General features: G+C 43.9%; 1 protein-coding gene across 2 annotated transcripts in view; it reads left to right on the top strand.

Moving 5' to 3' along the window:
* Window positions 1-5,763: 5,763 nt before the first annotated feature.
* Ednra (endothelin receptor type A) overlaps window positions 5,764-24,657 on the top strand; it is a 65,369-nt gene continuing 46,475 nt past the window's right edge. For both annotated transcript variants that reach the window (XM_057753879.1, XM_057753878.1), the window contains exons 1-2: window positions 5,764-6,107; window positions 9,759-10,231. In XM_057753879.1, coding sequence (XP_057609862.1) covers window positions 9,812-10,231 — 420 coding nt within the window. In that variant the 5' untranslated portion in view covers window positions 5,764-6,107; window positions 9,759-9,811. The remainder of the gene's footprint in view (window positions 6,108-9,758; window positions 10,232-24,657) is intronic.

Below are 24,657 nucleotides of genomic sequence, written 5' to 3'. Positions count from 1 at the left end.
CCTCTTGTTAATAGAATTTGAGTTTTCTTACCTGAAAATAAGGCTAGTTTAATAAGGAAAAGATATGCCATAAGTGCACAAAACCTTGTAGATAGTAGTCCAGCTTATCATATACTACCATAAAATATACATGAAGAGCATAAGAAGTTAAAATTTACATAAAATATACACAAATATTGACAGACTATGCCTGGTATCATTGGGCATAGAAAGTATAAAACTATAATTTATTAATGCATTTTCTACTAGTGTAAAAACTTAGACACAATCACCTATTGTTGGGTGACAAGAGTGGCCAATGTCTGCTTAAAACCCGTGTGATGTGTTTCCTCTCCTAGGAGCAGTTAAGTTTCCGGTAAACTGTGCTTAACAATAAAAGTGGCCTCTCCTGGTTTGCACACATTTTCAGCATATGTTACACATATGAAAGGAAAAATGTGAAGTAATCCATTGTTTCTGTTACCAGTTGGGCTTCTGGTCAAAGGGAGGCTAGTCAAAGCTGAATGCTAGAGAGTTCTATTGCCAAGCTAGAGCAGGAAGTGACCCAGGTACAGCTGAGCATCCCCCTCAAAGCCATCACATCCTGGGCTGAGTGAATCCCAACCCAGGTCACCAATTGCTATCACCATGCAGCATGGTGGAAGCCCAGCATCCACCTTGTCCTCAAATCTAAGGACACCTCATAGAAGGGCGGAGAGGGGTGGCCCAGGAGGACCCATGTTAATAGCACTTGGTCATGGCAGGAACAAGACTATCATCATAATAGTTTAGAGAACATAAAAAAAGTTTATGAAGCAGATATGGGTTCATCAGCAGGGTGTTCCAAAGACAACCGACCACTGTGTGGAAGAAAAACACCTGGAGGTAGTTTCCTTGTCCAGGAGCTGGAAACGGATAGGTTTTGTTGATGCTGTTGAATGGGGAAGGCTTGTGGGGGTAACAACATTACAGGCCCTGGTGACATCCCTGCTTAAGACAGCTTGCAACCAGCCCACGCCCAGTGTAGGCTCTAATTTCCTTGTGGGTCTCCTCCACATGGTACAACTACAAGAACAGTGAAGGAGAAATAGGAGAAACTCCAACGTCAGGCCTTCCTTAAGCTAGTCAGTCTGTGTAAATGCAGTGACAGAAATGCAATTTCTTAGGGCCTTGGACACTGGACAAGGCCAGCCTACACTGTGGTTAAGAAGATGGGTAAACCCAAGAAGAGACCCAAGGTCAGCAGCTGTTTCAATGGCCCTTCATCTCAATGCAACTTCAATTATGACTCAGATTCCATAAATTCAAAGAGGGAAAAGCTACCCATCCCTAGATGAGAATGCCTAGGGATTCGAGGCCTTCCTGTGGGAAGGTATGGTGTCAGGAACATGAGGCATCTCCATGGCCCGAAGCATGGGAAATGCACGCTGATGCTCAGCTCACTTTCTCCTTTGGATTCGCCCTGGACTCTGCTGCCCACGTTCAGAGTGGGGCTTCCCTCTTCAGTTAAACTTTCTAGAATCACCCTCTAGACACACCCATTGCTGGGTTTCCATGTTGATTCTAAATATCATCAAGTTGGCAAGTTCCTGTCACCATTCTTGCCCCACAGGGAGGCTTTGCACCCTCAACTGAGAGACAGTGCACACCCTACATCAAGTTGCTTCTCAGCAGGCATTTGGTCACATCAACGAGAAAGGTAACCAAACGGGGGAATCAGTGTCCCCAACAAGTGCCAACCACATTTTCTTTTGTAAACAAAGCAGTACAAGTCCATTTTACACAACTCACGGATGTTTCAACTCACATCTCTCACACACATCATACACCCACATCTCACACACACCACACACACATCTCTCACACAGATCATACACCCACATCTCACACACACCACACCCATGTCTCACACACATACCACACCCACATCTCACACACACCACACCCACGTCTCGTATACACCACACCCACGTCTCACACACACCACACCCACCCATATCTCTCTCTCACACACACACTCACCACACACACGTCTCGCATACACCACACCCATATCTCACACACACCACACACACCACATACACCACACCCACATCTCACACACACCACACCCACCCATCTCTCTCTCACACACACCCACACCACACCCACATCTCACACACACCACACCCACATCTCACACACACCACACCCACATCTCACACGCACCACACCCACATCTCACACGCACCACACCCACATCTCACACGCACCACACCCACGTCTCACATGCACCACACCCACTTCTCACACGCACCACACTCACATCTCACACGCACCACACCCACGTCTCACACGCACCACACCCACGTCTCACACGCACCACACCCACGTCTCACACGCACCACACCCACGTCTCACACGTACCACAGGTCTCTCACATTCACTGCTCAACACAGACTGCAGCAGCAGCTCTGAGCTTCCTGTTACCATATATGTCTCCCTTTTCCTTCTTTCCTTTATCTGTGGTTCTATAAGTCCTTCATTTCCTTCTTCCTTGAGGCATCTCAAGAACCAACCAAGGCACACCTTATTCTCAGCAGATGCTGTGAGACACATCTTTTGCTCTGTGCTGAGTTTGAAGGTCATGGGAGTTCAGCACCTGAAGTGAGCTTGCTGCTCTGAACCAGGCAGTAAACTTATGAGAATATTTGCCTTAGGAAACATGGACAGTTGGTTGAGTGCTGCCTCGAGTATGTTTTTCTTAACCTACGGAGGTTACTGTTTATTAGATCATTATGGTCCGCTGCCCAGCAGGGTCACTGCAAATGGCTCCACAGAAAAGCTCGCTTAGTGAACTGGTGGATGCAGAATGTAAGCAAGTTTCCCTGAGTCTAGAAAGCCTTCAAACCTGCATGTTTCTTCCAGGGAAAACAAACAGACTTTCAAAGTCAAGCTTGGGAAATGTGGCTAAATATACTAACTGAATACCCTTGGGGAGACTAAACCGGGGTTACAGAGGAGGTGGGGTGAGAATACTGTCTTGCCTACAGAGAGAAGGGTAACCAGAAATGACATAAATTTGGCAAAAAAAAAAAAGATGAATTGAATTCACTGGGGCCATTTCCTTCAAAGTAAAACAGAAAAAGGAGCTAAATCTACAGTGCTACGGAGCATCTATGGTCTCTCACAGATGGAGCAGGGTAAGCTTTTCAAAGACAGAGCTGTCTGGAACAGTCGTTCTCAACCTGTGGGTCGCGACCCCTTTGACAAATTTCTGTCTCCAAAACAAAGCAAGTGAAAAATTACACTTGATCTATAACAGTAGCAAAACTGCAGTTATAAAGTCACAATCAAAATAACGTTATGCCTGGGGGTCACCACGACATGAGGAACTGTATTAAAGGACCCCATCCTTAGGAAGGTTGAGAACCAGTGGTCTGGTAGCTTCCATGAGCAGTCTACTCAGATTTGAAGATTTTTCTTCTAAGAGGCAGTAAGCTCACTTTATAGATAATAGGGCACACGAGCAAGGCGGGTTTTTATCTTGACATCAGGAAGGTTTGTTTCTTCCTGGCAAACCATACACAGTGTATCTTTATCACTTCGACCGCTTACTAGTGCACAGTTAATGGGCACTGAGTTTGGGTGGTGTGTGGCTCCCAGAGCCTTTACACCATCCACCAAAACTCTTAAACACATAAAACAGTAAGTTCCCCTTCTCCAAAGCCCTGGGAACCACAATTCTACCTTCTCTATGGTTTTGACTATTTTAGGTCCCTTTTATAAGTGTGAAAATAGTGTTAAATTTAAAAAAAGAAAAAAGAAGAGAACAAAGCAAAAACACATTCAAGATGAACTCACTCGAGCTGAAGTCCATGTCATTAAACAGATACCAAGCTGTTGGTTATGACCTCTTGAAGAGTCAGTTAAACATCGTGGGCATACAAAGCACTCCAGCCGTACACCCAACTTCCCAAAGTTGCCTTTTGACCTACACACAGACACTCACACACAAGCAAACAAACTCCCCAAATAGGCCAGTTAGGCAGAATTCTTTCTAAATACAGAAAAGCTAACTTGAAGTAAGGCCAGGTTACTTCAGCCAAGCAGGTACCTTCCATTGATCTGCCTCTTGGACCCAGCCTTACAAAGAACACAAACCAATCTTCATTCTCTTTCTGCATTTTCAGCCTCACCCTGTCGACAAAACCAGCATCTCCTGCCTATTTTGTACACATATCAAGAAGCTGAATGTTAGACCACATAGCAATTCTCTGCTTAGTTATCTGAGGAACACTGGTATGTCTTGCACAGCTACTGATCTATTTTATACCACTGCCCACAATAGACAGGGGTTTGCTTTTTAGTACCCACGCCAACACTTCGTATATTCTGGTTTCATTCGTGTATAAATAGTGACCATCATAATGGGTGTGAAAGAGGATTTTTAATGACTGGTTCTGTACCAGGGTGGGATCAGCAAGGGGTAGGGGCCACTAGGGATGCTGTAACAGAGACTAGACCGACTGACAAGTTCAGTCACACAGATGCTGCTGGCTCTTCAAGCATCTGACCCTGGGGTGAGTAGGGCCTCAGGTCCAGCACATTTCACATACCAAGTTAAATTCTTCCTGAAAAGTCATGTCTGCTTGCCAAGCTGTTGGCACAAAGGGTGGTAAAACCCCAGACAGTGATTCTGGCTCCTGCCTGGAGATACTCTAGGTGGACCAGATTCATGGACAAGGTAATGCCTGGTCCAACAGAGCTAGAAGAATATTAAGACCCTTTCTACTGTGGTATTCTGCTATCTCTTTAATGGTTTTACAAAATAATCTCTGAATTCCTCATATTGACAAGTGGGCTCTCTGTGTCATCACCTTTTATCTGGAATCAAATGCTAACAAATTTGGGCAGAAGTTCACCGGTGCCAGTATCTGGGCTGTACACAGGGGGCAGTTTATATTTCTTTGGACATTTCTTCTTGGAAACTAGCCACCATGCTGTGAAGTTGCTAAAAATCCCTGGGGGGGGGTGTAAGTCCCGTACCCGCTCCTCCTAATATCCAAAGAACAAACTGAGGTACGATTCCACCACAGTTACTGTAGGGAACCAATGAGTTATTGGGCACCCATACAGGCACGCCTCCTTCTCTGAGGAATCCAGCTGTTAACTGGCATGCAATGACCTTTGGCCCTTATCCCTCCTCCTATTCCGTTCTCCAACCCCCTCCACCACCACCCCCGCCCTCCGCCCCATCCCCCACCCCCTCCGCAGTCTTATCATAAGGTCTTGACACAGTCTTGTGATAAAGACGGGAGTCTTCTGTGTGGTCTCCCCATTATCATTTTAATTACTTGGGCATCACCATTTCTCTGCCCATACACTAGAACCTTCCACAGACTCTCCAGCTTCCCCAGGTTCTAAGCTAGGCGTTGTAGTTTTTCAGAGTTCACTTGATCCAAGGACATAGCTTCCTCAAAGGTAAGCAAAGTTGACAGGGGGCAAAGGAGGCACGACCCCTTGGGCCCTGTTTTTCCCTGCAGATCAAACCCGCCTGTACTCACTGCCTGGTGCCTTTTGCTTCTTCCTAAAGCCAGGCACAACTCTGAGGCTCTCTGAAATGCTCTACTCCCTTTCCTACCCCTCCTAAGCCCACCCCCAGCTTTATCTCAGGAAGGAAATAGTTAAAGATTCCTGCCCTTCAGGGCCTGGCGGGGGCAGCAGCATCGCAGTTTGGTGGCTGCTCCCTGGAGGGGAGGCGGGCTAGGACGCCCCTGCAGTTCGGTCCCAGAGTGGAGGAGACGGTCTGGAAGCCTGTGGAGCCTGGCGAGGACCGCGGGAGGCGTGTTCCTCTGGAGTCTGCTTTTGCTTGGGAGACTCGCGCGCACACCCATTCCTCTGGTCTGGCGACTGTGCCAGGGAGGTGGAAAGCCACTCTGGTCCTCCGAATCGTCGCCGGAGGTTGGGAGCTGGGCGAGATCTCCCTCAAAGGAGTCGGGCCCTGCCGGGGAAGTTTCCCCAAGTCGACGCGGTGCTGCAGCCCGGGTCACCCGCCACCCTGCGCGCCGCCCTTGTTCTCCCACTCCGGATCCGTCTGGCCCAGGCGCGGACCTGGCGCTGTTTGCGACTGTACAAGAAGATCCAAGGTCAGTTCTAGTCTTTCCTAATGGGAACCAGAACTGGAACAAGGGATAGGGTCTCAGCCTGGGGCTACCGACTGGGAGGAGTTGGGGTGTCGCGCAGCGCCCGCGAAACGCTGCACCTGGGGCTAGCTCCTACCTGCCCTGATGACCTGTGTGGGTCACCTTCCTGGGAATTTTGAGCGCTGCGGGGTGGGAGTGGAGTGATGAGCTTTAATCACAGATCAAAAGCATTTTACATCCCCAGGAAAGACTCTGATTTTTAGGAAAAGGAAGTTGGGCCAGGGGTGTCTCTTTCTCCACAGTCAGGAAAGAGCTTTTAGTACATCATGCTTAAAGCTTGCTCCCAAGTCTACTGGTTAAGTTTGTGGGGCAGCCTCTTCGCATCCCCCATCCAGGGTGTGAGTAGCCAAGGACACTTACTGTGAAGATCCAACAGCTGTGAACCCCTCCTCACACCACGACTGCAGCTAGTGTTGGGAATCTTGCTGTTGCTGGAGGTCTGGGCTGTTTGCTTTTATTCTCCTTTAAAGGGCACTTGTTGCCTTTCACGCGTGGAACACTAACAGTCTGCAGATAAGCCACCTCTGTTTACACCGCCCTAATGGCCTCACCCCAGCAGACATGGGGTGAAGGCATATTAAAGTCAGACGGTGCCATCACGGAGCAGCAGAGAGCAAAACCACAGAGAACTTCAAAGAAAAGTTTTTAGTTTAATTTTTTTTCTCCCCTTGTAGTCGTTTATGGATACCCCCCCCACTAAACCATCTGTCTTTAAAGTGTTGGGCAACTGAGAAATACCCTGGCAGCAGTGTCTTGCAAATTACCTGTTCTAAACATGTGCAGTTTGGGTGCCATGGGAATTTCCAAAGAGCTAACGGTGAATGAACTTTCGTCCCGAGAGTCTGATATGTTAAACAGGTAAAGGGCTAAGCAATCAGCACTTGTTAAAGCACTCCGAAATCTCCACCTCACAAAAGGAAGAATGCTGAGTGCTTAGCCGCCTCGTCCTTCAGTCTTGAATGGGGTTGCTTCTCCAGAGTTGTGTCTGACTACAGCAGAAGATGCCCAACCAAGTTTGCCTCAAATGCACCAGAATGAGCTCCAGATCTGTCCTTGGGAGAGCATGCATTTGAAAGAGGTTTCTTTCATTTGGTTTTGTGTTTTTTCACTCTGTGACAATATGGCAGCCACATGTTTTTGGCAGATGTCCCTTAGACGTGGAGAACTGACAGAGGTGTTGGGAGTTCTTTGGTAGTGTCTTTGTTGAGGGGAAGCCGGGAAGGAAGAAGTTTTGATGGTAGCTGGCTCACACCATGACAAGAAGCCGTGGCTTTGGCATTCTCAGCGCCCGTAACTGATGGAAGAAATCAGCAACTCATGTGGGTACCAGTGAGGTGCTTTATGAAGGGTACAGGGCCAGTGACAACCAAGTGGCTCATGAAGTCACCTCCTAGATGATCTTAATATAGCTCATGAAGCTCTTCTGTTTGTGGAAAAGACCTTTGCCTCTCAGTTGTGGGAAAACTACTACTAATTCCATCCCCGTTGGGAAACTAGGATCTTTTAATCAAAAAGCAGTCAAGAAATTAAAGAATTGTGTCGTCCCTTATTATTCAAAGAGACAGATTTTAACTAACTCTGTGATGGGATTCTGGCCTCATCTGGGAAGGGTAATGAAGATACCGACGAGGCCTTACTAATGAGTCGGCCAGAGACTGTTCTGTAAGAGACAGGAGAGGAAATCTGTAAATTACTTATAATTCAGGGTGAGCAGAAGTAAGGGGGCGACAGGATGGTGGCAGGTTCCTCACTTTGAAATCGTAGCAGCAAGTGGAACCCTACAACTCAGTTATGAGATGGAATGGCTGGCCTGCCACTCTCCCCTCACGGCCCATTTCTCTCAAGTGAAGTGTGGACCTTGCTTCTTCTACCTGCTCTACTGGAAATGCTCAAGCCAAGAAACAGATGGCGTCTGTCAGGTGCGATGTGTAAAACGCTGTTGTTGTTTCCGGAAGCAGAAGTACACGGCACTCGGCTGGCCACGGCGCTCGGCTGGCCACGGCGCTCGGCTGGCCCTATACCTGCTGTGCCGGTCAATATGTCTTGCTATGTCTACATAGGGACTAAGACTCAACTTAGTGATGTCCCACAACAGCTACCAAAATTCATAAAAGTGGTCAGCAACAGTCTTGAGCAGAGTCGAGAAAAAGAATGTGAGTCTTAAAATTTAGGATTAGTTGTGTGCCTTCGATACACACCACTGCCCGTAAAGGAAGCTATGGTCTTCATGTACAGATTAATACAAGAAAGACACAGAACACTGAAAGAGAAGGAGCTATTTGCCTTTGATTGCTAGCTTCTCGCCACCAGCCATCCTCGGGTTTCTAGTGTCTTTTCTTTAGTGCTAGAGGAGAAACCTAGATTACTGGGCAACAGGGACCATGTGCCCTTTGCAGGTGACAGAACAAACGAATGCCAAGTAGTCTTTTGATAACACCTGGCCTCCCTCCCCAAACTGCTGCCTCATCTAAACTCTAGAGACATCATCAGTATGCTGTAGACATAAATAAAGCACGAACACGAGACAGGATGGCCTTGTGGGTAAAGCTCAGGTTTGGAATCAGATGGACTCTAAAGGGGGGGAAATGACTGAGGAAAAAAGATTTAGTTTGAAACCCTTGAGTTGTGGATTTTCCACCATCTGTGACCTCTGTGAGCTCCTGAGCTTTCTTTTCTGCCTCCCTGTTCTCCCGTGTATGACTTCATGAACTAGACAGCAACAGCATGTGACATCTTCACAAACCCAGCTAGGTAGGATGCGCGCAGGATCATATAAAGTTCACTAGCCCTTGGCAAACCAAACAGTGCACCATCCTGGGGAAGGCTGTCACTCACACGGTGCCCACTGACAGGTAACGTGGTGGTTGCTGAGGCATGGAAAGGGGAGGGTGCTAAAAGATGTGGATTTTTGCACATTAATGGTCAAGGATTTCAAACTAAATCTTTTCATCAGTCACTTTTTCCTCCTTTTTGAGCTGCTGGAGATGGGCAGGTGTGAGCCTACACAGCAAGTGTTCTCCTGCAGCCCCAAGTTATCCCACAGTTCCTTAAAACTTGAATTGTTAGATGTACTCATGGTGCTAAGCAGACATCTGGCTTTAACTGAATGCTTCAACACTGTAGACTACACCATTGCCCTGCTCATTCCTGCCGTGTGCAAAACAATACTCACTGGGGGATACTGAAATTATAGTCACAAAATTAGATTCTTGTCTTTTGTGCCTCAATATGAAGCAACTTTTCCTCTTTTACCAAAAACGTTTCTGTCTCACTTTTGGAAGATTCAGGTTCTTCTTAGACCAAATGAAGAGAACCCGCTGTTGTTGAGGGAAACAGAAATATCTTTATTTGTATTATGGTCTAGATGTAGAAAGAGCTGTAGCTAGAGCCCAGATGAAGGACAAGCGGGGGTCATTTCTTGATGTAATAGATCTTTGGTCTTTTCTATTTTGATCTGGGTAGCCTGAAATAGTTACATCATATCCAATTACCAAATATGGATTATATTTTCATTAAATTAGTCATTGCCTTCGGGGGCTGATAGATTTTGAAGCAAATAATGATAAGAATTTTTCCTACTTTTTTTTCTTCCAGGTGAAAGAAAGGTGTAAAAACAACTTAAGACTTTTCTTCAAATCCACACTAAGATGGATACTTTTTGCCTCACGACATCACTTTGGCTCGTCCTGCTGGGACGAGTAATCAGTGACAATCCCGAGAGACACAGCACGAATCTAAGCAGTCAAGCGGGGGACTTCACCCCTTTTCCGGGGACAGAGCTCAGCTTCCTGGGAACCACTCATCGACCTACAAATTTGGCCCTGCCCAGCAATGGCTCAGTGCGTAGCTATTGCCCACAACAGACTAAAATCACGACAGCTTTCAAATACATTAACACTGTGATATCCTGCACCATCTTCATCGTGGGAATGGTAGGGAACGCAACCCTGCTTAGGATCATTTACCAGAATAAGTGCATGAGGAATGGCCCCAATGCACTCATAGCCAGCCTGGCCCTGGGGGACCTGATCTACGTTGTCATTGATCTCCCCATCAATGTGTTTAAGGTAGGAAACTCCCATGGACTTTGCTGACCTCTGATGCCTGCTCTGTTCTGACTTGGAGACTTATTTCTGTTGTCTTATAGCTCATTGACGGTTTAAGATTGTTACTGTTATATATGAGGCTATTTTCTAACTTAGCTGTTGACAAAACAGTATTTCAAGGATGACCTTTGAGATGTGTCTATGGCATGAAGTGGGTTCCCACGCCACTGCTCAGTTTGCTGGCTCCACAGGAGGTCTTGGAGCAGTCAGTGACTGGAAGATTTTTGAGTTTTTAGAGCGAGATGTATCAAGCTCCCAAAGAACATAAAGTTAAATATATATTCACTCTTGGTTATCTTTGATGGGATGCTGTTCAGAATAGATACCACAGCAGAGCTTCAAGTGGAATGCTTCTATTTTAGTCTGAGGGCCTGGGTGGATGGTTGAAGGTGAAGGACTTGCTGGCTTCCCTCACTATCTGGTGACTTGGAGATAATGAAACCCATCTAAAGAAGGCCAGGACAGATTTACTAACTAAAACCATTCACACAGGACTGTTTGCTCCTTCCCTCTTCCAGCTGCATCATGTGCTCTCCCCTGAGTTAGGCAACAGGGGTCCAAAGATAACAAGATAAGTAGCTGCTTCAGTGGGGGAAGATAAGTGTCTAAACATTGCTGTGATTGCCCTGCCTTAGAGACAATTTAAGCAAAATAAACTAAAACCGAAAGAAGCAGGATATTTCATATTTGCTGCAGTCTTTGTGAGAAGGAAATGCTAAAAAATTTTAGTAAAAGTCAAAGGAAATTGGCATATGTGTGCTGCGTGTTCAGAGATGCCTCACCCTAAACCCAAGGAAATTGCTTTCCCTAAACTTTCTTTCTCCCCCTCTTTCCCCTCCCCATTCCCCCTTCTCCTTCTCCTTCCCTTTGCCCTCTCCCTCCTCCTCTTTCTCCTCTTTCTCCCCTTCCTTTTCTTCCCCACCTCCTCTAATGTGAAGTCAGCCTCCTCCTCATCTTCTTTTCCGTCTCTCTGCTTCCTCTTATTTCTTTTCCTCCTACCCTTCCTTTTCCTCCTCCTCTGCCACAGAAATAAATTAGTCTAGGTCAGTGGTTTTCAACCTGTGGGCCGTGACCTCTGTGGGGGTTGCATATCAGGTACCGTGATATCAGATATTTACACTATGATTCACAACAGTAGCAAAATTACAGTTATGAAGTAGCAAAAACATAATTTCATGACTGGGGGGTCACCACAACATGAGGAACTGTATTAAAGGGTCACACATTATAAAGGTTAAGAACCACTGTTTTAAGTGATACAATTCTGAAATATTACTTTAAACTGCTTTGTCAGTTGAATTATGAGTATCAGGGTAGCCTGGGGTCTCCTCCCCATTTCTGGTAGATGTGCTAATCCAGTGAAAACTCGTGACAACATCACAAGCACCAGTGTTCAAGGACTAAAGATGGAAGAAGTGGTTTGTTGTTGTTTTATTCTTTAGCAGGCTTTCTCTGTTTGGTCTGGGCTGTCCTGGAGCTCCCTGTGTATTCCAGGCTGGCCTGGAACTCACTAAGATCCTCCTGTCTCTGCTTCCTGTGTGCTGTGATTAAAGGCATGTGCCACCATAGACAGCTGATAATTTTTTAAATGTTAAAGACCTTTCAAAATTGTACCATGTACTTTTTTGGAAAAGTAGAGAAATTAAGACAATAAATAATCAAAAAATTACATACTCTTTCTTTGCTCAGATTAAGTTTGAATGCATGTGATTTCAGTTTGAACACAAAAACCAAATTTTGGAGCTAAACTATGAAGCAAGATTGAAAATACATAATTTGTTTAAATGTTCCTTACATGTTTCAAAATTTACTTTTTTCTCTTAAAGAGTTTTTAATTTTCCATCTATGAGTTGTCAAGAGTACTTCTAGTGATAATCTCCAATGACAGATTTTACAAGTTTGTCATGACTTTTGGTCAAAATTTGACTCTTTAGTCTGAGTTGATTATTGGTGAATATTATTATGAATCCTTGATTACTTGTGTGTAGACACTGGCTACCTAGCTCATTCATCTTTGTTCAAGAGAATGATTAACATCTCTGAACTTACTCCCTGCTTCTGTTCTGTCTGAGGCATGTCCTGTGCAACTCTGTGCAAAGCAGTCTTTTGGCAAACCAATAGGGGAAGCTGCAGGGGGGGCAGGGGGGGCTGCTTGTCTTGAGTTGCTCCTGCCAGTCAGTACCTTAAACTTCATTTCCACAGGATGGTGAGTCACATTAGCTGAGTGTGTTCTGACTATTGTAGAAATCCAAATACAATCTACGTTGGGTTCACGTAGCAATTAGATGGACAGACACATCCATGTCCGACTCTGTGGTTCTTCCCTTTGGGGACTTTCATGATTGATGCACCTTGTTATAATTTGAAGTCATGTGGACAATTTGGTCATGTGCTTTCATATCACATGACTGTAGCTGTTTGATTCCTGGTTTTTGAATGCAATATGAATCAGCTGACCAATATGAGTTTCAGAAATTAAATCTTTTAAAATATTTAAACATTAAGTAATTAAATAATTACGCCAGTCCTCTTTTGAGGAAAGAAAACAGCACTGCCGTGAGCTTAAGGGGCCCCAACAATGACGTTCTCTCCACGCTGTTCTGTCCTACTCTTCCCCAGGTCAGAAGCGCAGGACCTCTGCTGGTCCTCTGAATTCTACGCAGGCTAGTCAGGAGACATCCTTCCGGGTAGTGAGGTCAGGCCCTGTTCCTCTCTCCCTCGCTGCCTCCTGCCAGTTCACCCCAAGGCATTCAGTTATGGCCTGTCTCAGACTTGGATCCTCTAGCCACATCTGGTTCACAATGTCAGCTCCTGTCCATCTCACTTCATCACTGAATTTAGGTGCCCAGAAAGTAATGTAGAGATTTCTCTAAAAGCACAGATGCATGAACTCTTTTCATCTCCCTCGTTACTGGAAGAATTATGTTGAAAGTAGAAGGGCTGGCCAATCTTCTAGACTCTCTAAGTAGTTGAGTTTCAGGGCCGGGGATGTGGCTCAGTGGACCATGTATGAGGACCTGTGTTCAAATCCCAGCACCTGAGTGAAGAGCCAGGCATGGCAGCACACGTCTCTAACCCCAGCTCTGCGTGGTGGACACAGGTGGATCCTGGCCACTTGATGGGCACCCGGTCGAGCAAAAAGAGTGAAGTCCAGGGAAAGCTTCCTGTCTCAAAAAGCCTTTGACCTCCACATCGCACACTTGCACGCACACACACACACACACACCAGACACACAAGGTGAGTTTCCTATCACTCTTGCTCTGTTTAGCAGTGACAGCAAATTTTTTTTAAACTCGCCATCCATTTTTCATTAAACAAGGAATTTTTTCAAGTTGTAGGAATCTTTAAAAATGCTGTTACACAAAAATGGGTCAAGTCTTCTTAGAACTTCTGTTTCACTACACATATTTAAAGTAGAAGCCACACATACGTGAGGTGATCAATGCATGTCTTCATCCAGGAAGCACAGGCTCAAAACCATTTACCCCAAAGTCTGCTTCACCTGACATAATGTACAGGCAAGCCCAGCTGCCTCGGTCGCTCTGCACACCCGAGGGTGAAAGCAGCTGTACAGGCCTCCAAGGGAGAGAGGCACCTGCTATCAATGCCCCTCTGATTCAAACATCGTATTGTCGTAGCCTTATGACTTTCCACCCAGCATTCCCCGTGTGGTGGACCAGAAACTGTTTCTTTGGCAGAGAGCTAATATAGCTGGGATCACAGTTGTCCTCGGGCATCCAGACTTATTGGAGCCTATTGCTTGACATGCGGCTTTAGCCCTTAGGCTGGAAAGGAGGGTCAATGGTTGTAGCACTGACTGCTCTCACAGAGGACCTGGCCTTGTACCCAGCACTCACTCTGCAGTTCACAAGCACCTGTAGCTCCAGGGCCAGTTCCAGAAATCCAGCTTTCTGGTCTCTGCAGGTTCCTGCATGCACATAAATTAACACACACACACACACACACACATACAAAATACTAAATAAATAAGTCTTTGTTTTTTCAAAAAATATTCTTGTTGTCAAAAAAAAAACCCACTTTCATTAGTGGCACTTAACTACTGTTTGGCCTCACTTGTACATGAGAATAGATGGGTTAGAAATAGGCTAGTTACCTTTAGTTGAGTCTTACTCAAATGGGGGATCCTAAGTTTTCTGTGACGAATTCACCTGTGACATAGGCCCTCTAAAAATTTTATCTGAACGTGTGATCTGAAACTCTGTTCTGCCTCAGTTACTGCAACCACGCCACTTACATACTCAGCCTAAGGTGTCTTGGGTGAGAGTCCATTTGCAGAAGCAGGCAATGTGCAGACAGCACCTTAGGGCAGCTAAGTCAGTGGCAGCTCAGTCACATGCAGCAGTGTCCAGAAGAAAGAGAGACTACCATGGCTGGCATTCTGCCTATCAACGTTGTGTCTCTTTTCTCTCATTTAGGAAGGGATTGTACAGGAGTCCTGTAGGATGGCTCACGGGAAGCAAGTGTCACACATAGATGAGCTGTTTCTCATCCACCATTAGCCATGTAGTGGGGCCTTGGTAACTTTCCATGGTCTCTAGGCATGTGTACCAGTGAGCTCGACCCCAAATAGTTGCTGTCAAGGCATTTAAAGACCTTAAATCAGAACCTGGGTTAGCTCTGGAGTGTATATGTGGCATTAGGAAGAAATGAATCAAAAAAGGAAGAGAATGGCTCCAGACTTTGCTTACACACACACCCTCACACGGGTGACAAGAGAAAATCATACAATCTAACAAAACAGAATGCACAGCAGATGGGCCAAAGAGCACAGATGAGTGCCAGTTGCTTCTGGAGTCTCGGACACCAAGGCCTTGCAAGTGCTGGTGCTGAGGGACAGCTGTGACAAACTTGATCCAGGACAACTCTAATTTTTAGTTGCTCAAAAGGCAGATAATATCATAATTGCAAAAGAAGACTAATAAAAAGGGGGAGGGAAAGAAAGAACTTCAGTGATCTTTCCTATGCCCAAGCTTGCAGCCTGTACTGGATACACTAGAGATGGAGTCAATTTGCCAGCAAAATGCATTCTCTAATATCCAGTATTCAAGAAATACAAAATCTGGCCAAGAATATTATTATGTTCACAAAGCATTTGCCTGCTAGAACGGTAACACAATGCAAATATCATCTCTGTATTTGAGAATCAAAACTAATCCCCAGTTAGCATATTGGTTAGATACATAGAATGTAATCATTTTTATTCTTTAATGATTTAGGAAATTATATTTATATCAGGTAGTATTGTCTGCCAGGATATGAGCTATGCTTTGCTATAAAGTAGAGACCTCAAAAGTATGATTTGTGGGTGGGCCAAAGCTTGGCAGCATGTAGTTTCAGGATAATACCCAGATGTTCACACAGATGTTCCCATAAGCCACTGCGCCTTGCCTTTTTAGCAGAAATAAGAGTGAGAGAAAACATATGTATGAGAGAAACAGGGTAAAACGAATGGGAGTTACGCTGGCGCAGAGAGGCGAAGAGCTGAGCTTGTGGCCCAGGTCCTCCGGCAGTGACAAGCTCAGACTGCCGGAGCTCTTTGGACAGTCGAGTGAATAATGCCTCCACTTAGCGCAGAGCGAGAAGTAGGTTCGTGAGAATCAGATTCTGTATAGTGACTGGCGAGTACTAATTCCGGCCTACTTTAGGCAGCCACCCCTTACTGGGAGCAGCAACCAAGTTTGTATGAAATCATCAATGTTTTGCAATGGGAAACCAGTGCTCCCAGGGCCTCTTGCTGGCAGAGGATCTGAGCAGGGTGGCAACAAAAGATTTTACCTAAGGCCAATGACTCTCCATATTCACTCAGTCTCTGCATCTTGTACTCTTTTGAGGGCAGCGGTTACGAATGTCATTTCATGACACAGCCAATCACTGAGACAGTTTGGGTCTCAGAAATAAGCTGCCATGACTTATACACCAACTACCTCAAAAAGAGATGTTCGATACCACGAGAAGCTCGGTAACGCTTGTTCTGATTTGACGTGTTCCTTGACTGTTGAAATTAACTTCAAATTGATTTTTTCTTTTCTTTTTAAGTTATTTATTTATTTTTATTTTATGTGCATTGGTGTTCTGCCTCTCTGTATGTCTGTGTGATGATGTCAAATCACTTGGAGCTGGATTATAGACAGTTGTGAGCTGCCATGTGACTGCTGGGAATTGAACTTGGCTCCTCTGGAAGAGCAGCCAGTGCTCTTACCTGCTGAGCCATATCTTTAGTCCCCATAATTGATTTTTCTGACAACTTCAGATGATGATGGTGATGAAGCTGAGACAATGATTATGATTTTACCAAAGGATTTTTTATTTATAGACTAGGTACCTGTTGTCTACAAATCCTATTTTCCAAATTAAATTCCATATGTGGTATTCACACTGCATCTCCACAAAGAGAAGCAGACCTTTTTCATTCATGCTAGTAGCCGTGTTATAAGCATAAAGTTAACTGCAGGAATTGCCCCTAAACTTTAATAGAGAAAGCCTGTTCCTTTGGTGCCGATCTGTGCCCCTTGTTGGTGCCCTATATTCCAGTGGTACACGCCTCCCCTCCAGTGCCTGTCTCTTTAGGCTTCTATCTACTCCAGCAACCTGACCTGTCCAAGATCTCAAGATGGTTCATCCTCTTCAAATAATTTCCCCTCGTGTCTCTTCTGGGCTTATTACACTCTGTATTCCGGACCTCAGCCCCAGCATCTTTCTGCCTGGCAGCTATTCCTGACCCAGACTAGGTTGCTCCCTCCCATGTGCTCCCACAACATCCCCTCATTAACCCTATGAGAACATTTAACACATGCTCCATTGTATTTGCCAATCTATTGGCTTGCCTGCAAGTTCCTTGAGGCAAGTTGCCATCATCCCCATGTCTCATTGCCTCTCCTATGCCTAGCTTAAAATACTTGATGATGAGGTTTAAAAAAAAAGCATTGTATTTAAGTCTATTAGACTGTTTTTCTCCCAAACCTAAAAGCAGACTTGATTTATTGACTTTCTTACTCAATTTATTGACTTTCTACTCCTCTCGCCCCCACAAATCAGAATGACTTGGGGCTCATAGAACTGAAAAAACTTGAGAGAAACAGAACACCACACCGTGACTGAATAGACCCCATCCCTGTGTTTCTGGAGGCCAAGAATTCTTTTCCTATGGCTCAGGAATTATCCTATATAATTTCCTCTCTCTTTGGGAATATACAACCAGACAAAAAGTCTTTCCAAAATTACCATGCAATACACAGTTTTAAACTTATTTATGATGTAATTTAGATAGCCATATTTAAACCCACAAGTGATTTAGAATAGCGAAATGAACATTCATATAACAGAAATTTCATTTACTTTTCAGGGAATAAGAAATGAGTTAAACATTTCTGGCATTGTGAAGGCATGTTCATTGCAAAAATCCATCTAAATGGCTTAAGAATAAATATACACATGAAATGGCAGAGTGATAATTTATTAGCCAGTTTTCTGTTTGTTGTTAGGAAGTTGCTGTCTGGACAGACTTCAGAAGCCTATCCAGGTTTTCCTCCCTCCCTTCTGACTGCCCATTTCCTGTGTCTGGGAACCTTATTGCTTTCTCTCATGGCCGTGTGATGTAATTATTCTCATGTGGGTCTGCTGTGCTGACCCTTGGCATCTGCCTTAAAGCACAGTGTTCCCCACTTCAGCTATGGGGGATGGAAACTATCGTAACTGCAAGACTCTTCCCCTGGCCAAGGAGGGGAAGATGTTTTCCATTATTGTTGGGAAGTTCTGAGAGGTAAATGGAGTCGTGGCTGATGGGATTTCTCCATCAAAGAGTTCACTCCTCCTAACCAGATTTTGCTTTATTCCATACTGAACATAAAATGAACATGTGAAACCACTTTAGAAAGTAGTTTTCATAGAATGTGCGTGTGGGTGTGTGCGTGCGTTCATGCATGCACGTCTGCATGCATATGTGTATGTGTGTGTGTGTTGCCTTGATTCCAGTATTCTGACTGATAAAAGCAGATGACTCTGACGTAGATTTCTAGTGTAAGCTTACGAGTTGCAGAAAATGATGCAAAGTCAGGGGAGCCTCTCAAGCTGAGGTCAGGCTAGCATGGTAAACCGCTTTAGGACACCCTGCTGGGATGCGAAGGCTGCCTCCACACTGGCCATGCTCTCTTGGGAACTAGGATGATGACTTCCTGCATCTGCAGTTTTTTTTTTTTTTTAAACTGGGGCCATCTGTTCTAGAGAAACTTCTGCACTGTGAGGTTAACTGTATGATGGTAAAACTGAATGTGTCATTCAAGGTAAATTGTGGATAGCCTTGTATCTAAATTTCTACATCAACATTTTTCATTTAAATGTGGAGCATTTGAGTTCTTTGACCTCAGGATCCTGAGTCAGATGCACCCTCAGAAAGTTACTATCAACTGCACACGTACTAGTGCAAATTTAGAATCTAAATTCCTCTTTCACTTTTTAAAGTTTTTAAAATTTTAAAGCAATTTTTCTTAGACTATTATGAATAGTGGAAGCAAATTTCAAACTTTTCATAACTCTTGTTCAAGCTCAGAACTTGGGGCTGCAGAAATGGCTCAATGGTTAAAAGTAACGATGGCTCTTTCTAAGGACCTAGGTTTGATTCGCAGCACCCACATGGCAGTTCACGACTGTCTGTAACTCCAGTTCAGGGAACCCAGGCTCTTTTATGTTCTCTTGGGCACCTGGCAGTACCCGATAAACAGACACGTGTGCAGGCAAAACACTCTACATATAAAAAACTGAGTAGAGAAGGGACAATTTAAACAAAACAGGAATCCAATCAATTCAACTTCATATTCACAAGCCAAAGAGAAGGCAAATACTTAACCATTTGATAACTGAGTTTCATTAGGACTTTATTTCCTAAGTTTTTTTCATTAACTGTACAATAAAGACATTGGGGAAATAAAGGTAAACAAAACTCATAGACACTCTCACCTTTGTGGAGCTTAAATAGGAAAGAACAACAGGCAAAAGGAAGATAAATAAGCAAAAATATATGTAGAAAAAATGCTGAAAATAATAAAATGGGAAAAGAAGAAATATATTAACTATTAAGTAGGTAGAGGACGGGGCCTCAAAATAAGTTACAATTGAACAAAAATTTATATGGGGAATTGAGGTTGTAATTTAGTGAAGTCTTTGCCTGATATACTCGAAGGTCTGGATTTGTCTAAAGCACCACAGTTTTTTTTTTTCTTTTTGGCTGTTGTATTTTGTTTTCTAGGTTTTGGACATTATGTTATATTGTGGATTTTGGCTTGGTTTTTTGCTGTTTTGTTGTTTTGGGGTTTTTTTATGTTTTTGTTTCTTGAGAAAGAACTTAAAGTTGGATGGATAAGAAGGAGGCAAGTATTTAGAAGAACTTGAAGGAGGGTAAGAAAATTATAAAAATATATTTAAATTTAAAAATAGTTTTAAATAAAAAAAGGAAATGAAAACTGTGAAGGCACACACCTGTAATCCCAGCACTTGGGAGGCAAAGGCAGGAGGCTTTGGGGTTTAAGGTCTCTCTCAACTACATACAGAATTCAAGGCCATTGTGAACCACTTTAAAACCCTGTCTCAAAAAAAGAAAAAGAAAAGAAAGGAAGAGAAAGGAGGAGAGATGGAGAAGAGGTAGAGAAAGAAACTTCGCTGACTATCTAAGGCAAAAGTATTCCTGGTGCTGGAAAGAGTAGGTTCAAAGACCCTATAACAAGATCACTTCTAAAAGTTTAAAGAAAGCAAGATGGCCATGATGGCTTAGTGGGAGGTGACAGGAACAAACGGGAGAGAGGCAGATCACAGAAGCCTAATCGAGGGTGACCGTGTAACTTTCTTGTCTAAATCAGGAGACATGATTAATAATTGCCTCTGGGTAGATAATAGGCATAAATCACGAGTGATTTGTGTATATAGCAAAGTGGGGGAAGAAGACAAAATATGTATATTAGTTGTGAAGAGGGTAGAGAGAGAGAGTGAAAATTTACACGGGGAACTGGGATGTAATAAAGGAGAAGGGATAAACTGGGAAGAATGGTCCATCTGTCTCCACATCCTTGTGAAGCCTGTGGCTTTCTTCTCTGAATGAGCTCGAGAGTTTAGAAAGGTGTGCAGGTAAGGGTGTGGTCTGGCTTAGACTCTAACAGGAATATCCCCGCTGCAGTTGAGAAGCATCTCCATACTAATAAAACAGAAACGGGCCATCCTCAAAGACGGACTGGATGTTGCCTCTTCACAGCTGTTGATTTCCTTACTGCGTGTGGGCTCATGACTGCACACGGGTGGGAGTCAGAGGACAGCTTGTGGGAATCACTCTCCTTCCACCATGGGGGTTTCAGGGATCAAACTCAGGTTGGCAGACTTGGTGACAAGCATCCTTACCTAATGAGCCATCTTGAGGTCCCAAAATACTGATATTTATTCTGAGAATAGTTATTTCCTAACTTAGTGTCCACCCTCTGCCAGGCTCGCTAAGGCTCTCTCCCTAAGAAATTTACAACATGCCACTGTTAAATGACAAAATTGATACACAGACTATTTCAGTAAATCTCCTTGAGTTCATGCAATATACAACTGCAGAGCTAGCACCAGGGTTCCGACACCAGAGACTGTGCTGTAAGCCAGTGAGGCTTCTTCCAGTACCTCCTAAAGCAAATGCATCCAAACCCCACTGCTATCCCAGAAGCACAGCTCCCAAGACCTCAGTGACAGAAGTCATCCATCCTTCTTCTCATGTTCAGTTTGTAAACTTTATTTGCTCACTAATCTATTTATTATGGCACTGGGCTAGAACCCAAGGCCTCAAATACACAGGCAGCATTCTCCCACTGAGCTACAGTCCACAGCCCCTAGCAGTCTACTTCTCTATTTAGAATGGATGTAACTTATTGTTAAGGGAAATGTGGACACTAGAGCTTTCTCTCCAGTATCGCAGCTGTGCTGGAGACTTGCACACTGCCTCTGAGTACCTGGTAATCGGGATTTGTGTATGCTATATTCATTGTCATGAGAGTGAGATCAACCGACGGAACAAAACATGGGAAATAAAATATAAGTAAACAGACTAAGAAGAAAGGTTGAACTCTTGGATGGTCTCTTGCCTAGACACTTGCTTAGAGGAATACTTTTGGCCACACTAATGTCTTATAGTTTCCTTTAGCAATTGAAAGGCCTCTCAACAATGTGTCTCCAGAAACAATGCAGAAAGACGGGTTCCTATGATTTATCCACCATGTCAGCTGAGATGGAAAGCCAGGCTTGGCTGGTAGAACTGAAGGTTGTCTTTGTAGACTTGGTTCCCGTGTGCTTGCCAGGTGCACAAGAATCTAAAGGACAATGTGGAAATGTAACATGTGACATTTAAGGAAATGTCTAAACTGATTGTTAAAATAAGTCAGAAGTCCTCAGTTTTAAAGGTATTTTTTTAATTGACCTGTGATCACTGTATGTATTTACAAGATAAAGAGGCATTTCGGTACTCGCAGTACGATGTGTGGTGATAGAATTCTGTTATCTGCATCTGTCACGATTTGGCTGTATTGGCAACATTCGGAATCCTCCCTACCAGCACCATTTCTAAGTTGAAGTCTGCAGTTAAGTGTTCTCAGCTGTCTCCACTCTGCCACAGAACACTGCAAGTTACTCTCTCCCAGCTGCTCTGCATCCTTAGTCATCTTGGCTTGATCTCATTCTCACCACCCCCAACCCCGTTTCCTGATAACCCCTCTTCTGGTCTTTACTCCTTAAGCATCTTCCAGCTCCTAACATGTGATTAAATGCTCTCCTTACCTCGTCATAGCTTATCTTGCTTAACGCCGTCCATTTTACCATGAAGATGAGGCAAATCCCCCACTCTTATGGGGCTTACACATAAAGCACACCGGCTATGAAATGGTTCCACAGAATCCAATCAATGGGAATTTCATTATTTGTCCCTAATTTAAAATATGTCTTGAGAATGTTCACACTGTCCAAAGTCATTGCCTGGATGCATGCCTATTTGTCAGGTATGGAATGTTATGCATCTGTATCGTGTGTGTTTTATGTCAGATAAAGGACCTAATCACTGTGAAGTTTTAGCTCACAGGAAGACTTACAGGTTCTCAGAGTTTACTGGAGTTTCTCTTTAAAGGAGTCCTTCCCCAACTACTGCCATAGATTTATGCGTTTGTAGAAGCTAGTCCTATAAAAATGGCAGCAGTGCTCCGTCATTTAAGCACCATAAGTTAGACATCCTGCAGTAGTAAATGTACTGAGAAGAATGTGCTGCACAAAGTGAGCGCATGCTCACCACTATAGCCAAGACAGACAGAATGCTTCCAGCTCCCAGATACCCCACTCACCATCGTAACCCTAAAGAATCCCTTCCTGACCAATGGCGTGAGCGTGCACACTTTGGAACTTCATTTCTATGGATTCAGCTCATGAGATCTACTATTTTGTGTCTGGCTTCTTTGTCTCACCAACAGACAGTCATCCATATGGTGGGGTTGGGTTATAGCTCATTCCTTCTCACTGTGGGAAAGTATCTCATTCTGTGAATAGGGAATTAAATAGTTTTCAGTTATGAGATGTGTACACGTGGACATTCTCCATGTATTCTTGTGCACACATTTATGCACTCCTGTTGCATGTACAGGTATATGCTGAAAAGACATTTTAATGTGATTATTTATACTAATACATTTATATTTTAATTAACAAGTGTGGAGAACTATATCAGGACAAAGTACAGAATTATGATTGAGGTAGAATTTTCTAGGAATTTTTTTTTTACTAATTCAAAACCTTAGACAGTCATGTAGCCTGTTGTAAACTTTGTCCACTATGGTTCTTGACCTTTCAAGGAGATCTGCTATTTCTGCCCAGATGGATAACCCCTGGGTCAACCCACACACTGACTAAGCATCTGAGAAAACAGAGAAAAACTGAGGATACTTGTGACTTCAAGTTATACATGTTCTTTGATGATACAGACAAATATTAAGTTAGTCTGAACCCCAGGGGAGTTTTACAATCTGTTTTTTTCTTTGTCTGTTTATCCGTGACAGTTCTGACTAGTCTGGAATGCACTGTGTAGACCAGGCTAGTTTCTAACTCAACTCTCCCTTCCAAGTACTGGAACTAAAAGCCACCTGGCTTATAGAACTTTTGAAACCATAGAGCACACAGACTATTTTTAACGTAAAACACCATAAAAGCATCCCTTTGAAAACATCCTTCTCCCAGAATAATAGATCTATCTGAAATTCCAATGGTCAAATTAATCTCAAAAGACACAGAAATAAGGTTTGTCTTCGGTATTTCACACTGTCCTTTTAACAGACAGTCTTCTTGGTAAAGGTAAGGCACACTGTGAAGCATGGTTAGGAGGGACGGGTGCAGCCAATACATTTCTAGTGATCAGAACTGGGTTGTCAAGGTACGGTGTGCACCAGGTCTGCCCACTCCTTGCCTCTCCCCTCCCCTTCAACCCTCTCCCACGGTCTCCATGCTTCCAATTTACTCAGGAGATCATGTCCTTCTCTACTTCCCATGCAGATTAGATTTATGTAAGTCTCTCTTAGTGTTCTCATTGTTGTCTAGGTTCTCTGGGATTATGATTTGTACGCTGGTTTGCTTTGCTTTATGTAAACTTATGAGTGAGTACATGTGATAATTGTCTTTCTGGGTCTGGGTTACCTCACTCAATATGATGTTTTCTAGGTCCATCCATTTGCTTGCAAATTTCAAGATATCATTATTTTTCTGCTGTGTAGTACTCCATTGTGTAAATGTACCACATTATCCTTATCCATTCTTTGGTCGAAGGGCATTTAGGTTGTTTCCAGGTTCTGGCTATGACAAACAATGCTGCTATGAACATAGTTGAGCACATGTCCATTTGATAAGATTGAGCATCCTTTGGATATATACCCAAAAGTGGTATTTCTGGGTCTTGAAATTTTCTGAGAAATTGCCACACTAATATCCAAAGGGGATATACCAGCTTGCATTCTCACCATCGATGCAGGAGTGTTCCCTTTACCCTATCTCTCCAGCATAAGTTGTCATCAGTGTTTTTGATCTTGACCATTCTTACAGCTCTAAGAGGGAATCTCAGAGTTGTTTTGAGTTGCATATCTCTTATGACTAAGGATTTTGAGCATTTCCATAAGTGTCTTTCGGCCATTTTAGATTCCTCTGTTGAGAGTTCTTTGTTTAGGTTTGTACTCCATTTTTTAATTAAATTATTTGTTCTTTTGATGACCAATTTCTTGAGTTCTTTGTATATTTTGGAGATCAGACTTCTCTCTGATGTGGGGTTGGTGAAGATCTTTTCCCATTCTATAGGCTGTTGTTTTGTCTTGTTGACGGTGTCCTTTGC

This window comes from Chionomys nivalis, chromosome 21 (genome assembly GCF_950005125.1).
Source record: "Chionomys nivalis chromosome 21, mChiNiv1.1, whole genome shotgun sequence".
In the NCBI taxonomy this organism is placed as follows: Eukaryota; Metazoa; Chordata; class Mammalia; order Rodentia; family Cricetidae; genus Chionomys; species Chionomys nivalis.
This window is presented reverse-complemented; position numbering and strand designations above follow the sequence as displayed.